Raw genomic sequence first — 3,721 nt, forward strand, 5'->3', positions numbered from 1 at the left:
CCAGCGCCATCGGCAAGGTGAGCCAGCCCCAGCCCCGGCACCCCGTGCCACTGGTGGGTCCCTGGGCTCTGTCCCTGCTCCCCTGTTCTGATTCCTCCCAGCACTCAATGCTCTTCATCCTCCATGGCAAGCACGAGGGGATTGCAGGGGCTCCCGTCCTCCCCGGCGACCTGCCCCCATCCTCGTGGGGGTCTGCGCTCGGGGGCCGAGCCCTGCCTTAACCCGGCTCCTCTCTTGCTCTGTCCTGCAGTGGTTCACGCCTGTGAGCTGTCACTGCCTGCTGGGCTACGAGTTCCAGCGCGTGGGCCAGCTGCGCTACAAGTGCATGCTCAACCCCGAGCGGTGGCAGCAGGCCTTCTTCATCCTGCAGAAAGCCCACCTCTTCATCTGCCCCGCCGAGGATGACGGGGCTGAGGACAGCATCAACCTCCGGCGGCTGCAGGAGCTCAGTGAGTGCCGTGCCGCCGCCCAGGACGGGCACCATGCGGCGGGTGGCCATGGATGGCTCTGACCCCTCTACTTCTTACCCCAATGCAGGTCTGGTTCCCCCCACAGAGACCCCGGAGAAGAAGGAACTGCTGGTCCTGGTGGAGATGGGGAGGTGAGTCCTGGCCACAGGAATGATGGGGAATGAGCCAAGCAACCTCAGCAGGCTGCCTCGGGGCAAAGGCACTCATGTGTGGGTCAATGCTGATCCCAAACCCACAGTGGGGATGATACTGGGACAGCAGGGCTGTGGCCAAGGGGCTTACAGAGGTCACCCCAGCCCGGGGTCTCTGACTGGGCTAGGACATCTGGCTCAGCTCCCCGTCTCAGAGCCAGGCTGTGTGCCCAGGCAGGAGGGGATAACCTGCCCCCCGTGGCAACCTTCATTCCCTCTTCTCTTGCCCTTGTCGTTCTCAGGACGTTTTACCTGCAGGGCTTGTCACGGGCAGACTCAGCAGCGTGGTACGCCGACATCCAGGCATCGGCGGGGGGCCGGGGCAACGCGCTGCGGGACCAGCAGCTGAGCCGGGGGGACATCCCCATCATCGTGGACAGCTGCATCGCCTTCATCACGCAGTACGGTGAGCCCAGCGCGGCCGTGGCACAGCCGCAGCATCCTCTGGCACACACGGGGCAGCCGAGGGTACACGGGGCAAGAGGCATCACTCTTGGGGCACCAGCCCTGCTGGGGACTCTCTGGCCAGGATTGGGCCCTCATGTGATCCCATGTCCCCGCGCCAGGGCTGCGGCACGAGGGCATTTACCGCAAGAACGGAGCCAAGTCCCGGATCAAGGTACTGATGGAGGAGTTCCGGCGGGATGCCCGCAACGTCAAGCTGCGCATCAATGACAACTTTATCGAGGACGTCACCGACGTGCTGAAGAGGTTCTTCCGTGAGCTCGAGGACCCCGTCTTCACCTTGGAGCTGCACCCACAGTGGAAGGAGGCTGCAGGTACCTCCTTCACCCAACGCCTGCTCCCTCGCTGGGCTACTGGGGGGCTGGCGTCCCTCAGGACAGGGTCCCAGTAACACCCCTGGCGCCATGTCAGCTCTGTGCCCAGCGGACTCAGCAATGGTCCATGACTCATTTACCTCCCTCCAGAAATCTCCTCGAAGCCTCAGCGCCTGGAGCGGTACAAGGAGCTCATTCATCGCCTGCCTCGCCTCAACCACAAGACCCTGGCTGCCCTGATCGGGCACCTCTACCGGTCCGTGGGCCACCTCCCCGCCAAGTCCCCCGGTCCAGCCGGGGTCCCCAAGGCCAGCCAGCAGCGTGGGGTCTCCTCGAGCCAGGAAGAGCCCAGTGCCCATGCCCTTGCCCCACCAGCCCCCCCAGCTGGTGCTGGAGTGTACTGGAGCACGCTGCTCTGGGACACCCCAAACATTCCCGAAGTCATCCTGCAGCAAGGGGGAGTGACAAGAGGTTTGAGAGTAGGGGACACACACATACCTCCTGTAGGATGTAACTCCACCCAGTGCCCAAAAAAGAGGGAAAAAACCAAATTCCCATCCCCAACTCAGAGTGTGAGGTGGGGCTGCTGTCTGGTTTGACGGCAGCTGGAAGTCCTGGACCTGGCTTGAAGTTTCTGCTGCTGGAGAGCAGGGGAAAACCAGGCTGGTTTTCAGGAGAGTTTGGATGAGGCAGAGGAGGGGGGCTGGGGCTGAAACCCCATCCAGAGTGGGACCAGCCCCTCATCTCTGTCCTCCTTGTCCCAGGGTGCAGAAATGTGCAGACCTCAACCAGATGAGCACCAAGAACCTGTCGCTGCTCTTCGCACCCAGCCTCTTCCAGACCGATGGCAAAGGGGAGCACGAGGTCAAGGTGATGGAAGACCTCATTGACAACTACGTCAGCATCTTCAACGTAAGCTCCCTGCAGGGGTGCTGCCGGCCCCCTCCGTGCCCCCTTGTATCCCCCCGTACCGCCCACCTCTGCCTCCCCCTGCATCCCTCTGGCCTGACCGTGTGTCCTTGAGCCATGTCCCACTCCACATTGACTCCATGTGCCTCCCCTCTCACTCTGGGCGCCCTTCCTCCGGCAGATTGACGAGGACCAGGTATCCCAGATGGATCTGGAGAACAGTCTGATCACCACCTGGAAGGACACCCAGGTACTAGGGACATGCTTGCTGGCCCCCATCACATCAGGGACCCCCAGGCTGGTGGGACTGTCTGGAGGATGGGCCACTCCCAGCTGCCTACCCTGGGTCCCCACTGTCCCACACCAGATATTTGGGGAAGGACCTTCCCCCACTTGACTCTCCTTCGCCCATCATCTTGAGGCTCCTGCCCAGAGGAGAAGCAGCCCCAGCTCCCTGGGACACCATCACCAGCCCCTGGGGAGAGGGGATGTGCACAGCACCCGTGCCAGCACGGCACCAATGCCACTCACTCTTCCCCCAGCTCTCGCAGGCAGGGGACCTCATCATCGAGGTTTACCTGGAGCAGAAGCTGCCCGACTGCTGCGTCACCCTGAAGGTGAGTCCCAAAGGATGGCCGTGCCAGAGGGAGGGAGGAGGGAGGCAGGCTCCTGGCACAGCCCGTCCCTGGGACCCATCCTGCCACCACCCACCGCAGCTCCCCATGTGTCTGGCCCCAGGTGTCCCCCACGATGACGGCAGAGGAGCTCACCAACCAGGTGCTGGAGATGCGCAATGTGGCGGCCAGCCTGGACATCTGGCTGACCTTCGAGGCCCTGGAGAATGGGGAGCTGGGTGAGCATGGGGGCACAGCACGGGGGGCTGCGCTCAGCGTGGCCAGGCTGGCGAGTAGGAGGTGTGGGGCACAGGGGAGCGGCTGGCTGCCCGCGGCAGGAGGGACAAGGACTGGCACAGGGAAGGGGACGCAGCGGTGAGAGTGTCCCTGCCTCCCCAGAGCGGCCCCTGCACCCCAAGGAGAAGGTGCTGGAGCAAGCTTTGCAGTGGTGCAAGCTCCCGGAGCCCAGTGCCGCGTACCTGCTGGTGAGGAAGGTCCCCATCAGCGAGAGCAGTTGTCTCTTCACAGGTAAGGCAATGACAAAGGGTCCCAGCCCCTAGGGGCGTCCCCAGAGGGGGACAGCTCTACCTGAGCTTCCCCTTGCCCTGCCCACCGCCCCGCAGCCATCGGGGGCCCATCCCTGAGACCTGCAGTGGGATCCCCCTGCAAAACCCCAGCCACCCTCACATGCTCCCAGCCCCTCTGACCCCCATCTCCCCCCGCCATGGGCAGGCACCAGGCGTGAGCCCCCCAAGTGC

At 63.9% G+C, this 3,721-nt stretch overlaps 1 protein-coding gene across 1 annotated transcript in view; it reads left to right on the plus strand.

The window, feature by feature from the left end:
- The window catches only part of ARAP3 (ArfGAP with RhoGAP domain, ankyrin repeat and PH domain 3), a gene marked incomplete at its 5' end in the record, with an annotated part of 19,472 nt that overhangs the window by 11,918 nt on the left and 3,833 nt on the right, over positions 1-3,721 (plus strand). Inside the window, 11 exons of the mRNA XM_035889133.1 lie at positions 211-449; positions 538-601; positions 904-1,067; positions 1,228-1,440; positions 1,591-1,696; positions 2,205-2,352; positions 2,531-2,599; positions 2,892-2,966; positions 3,088-3,202; positions 3,363-3,491; positions 3,696-3,717. Of these exons, the coding sequence (XP_035745026.1) occupies positions 211-449; positions 538-601; positions 904-1,067; positions 1,228-1,440; positions 1,591-1,696; positions 2,205-2,352; positions 2,531-2,599; positions 2,892-2,966; positions 3,088-3,202; positions 3,363-3,491; positions 3,696-3,717 (1,344 nt within the window). The remainder of the gene's footprint in view (positions 1-210; positions 450-537; positions 602-903; positions 1,068-1,227; positions 1,441-1,590; positions 1,697-2,204; positions 2,353-2,530; positions 2,600-2,891; positions 2,967-3,087; positions 3,203-3,362; positions 3,492-3,695; positions 3,718-3,721) is intronic.

This window comes from Egretta garzetta, unplaced genomic scaffold, assembly GCF_000687185.1.
Source record: "Egretta garzetta isolate BGI_Z169 unplaced genomic scaffold, ASM68718v1 scaffold60, whole genome shotgun sequence".
Taxonomy (NCBI): Eukaryota; Metazoa; Chordata; class Aves; order Pelecaniformes; family Ardeidae; genus Egretta; species Egretta garzetta.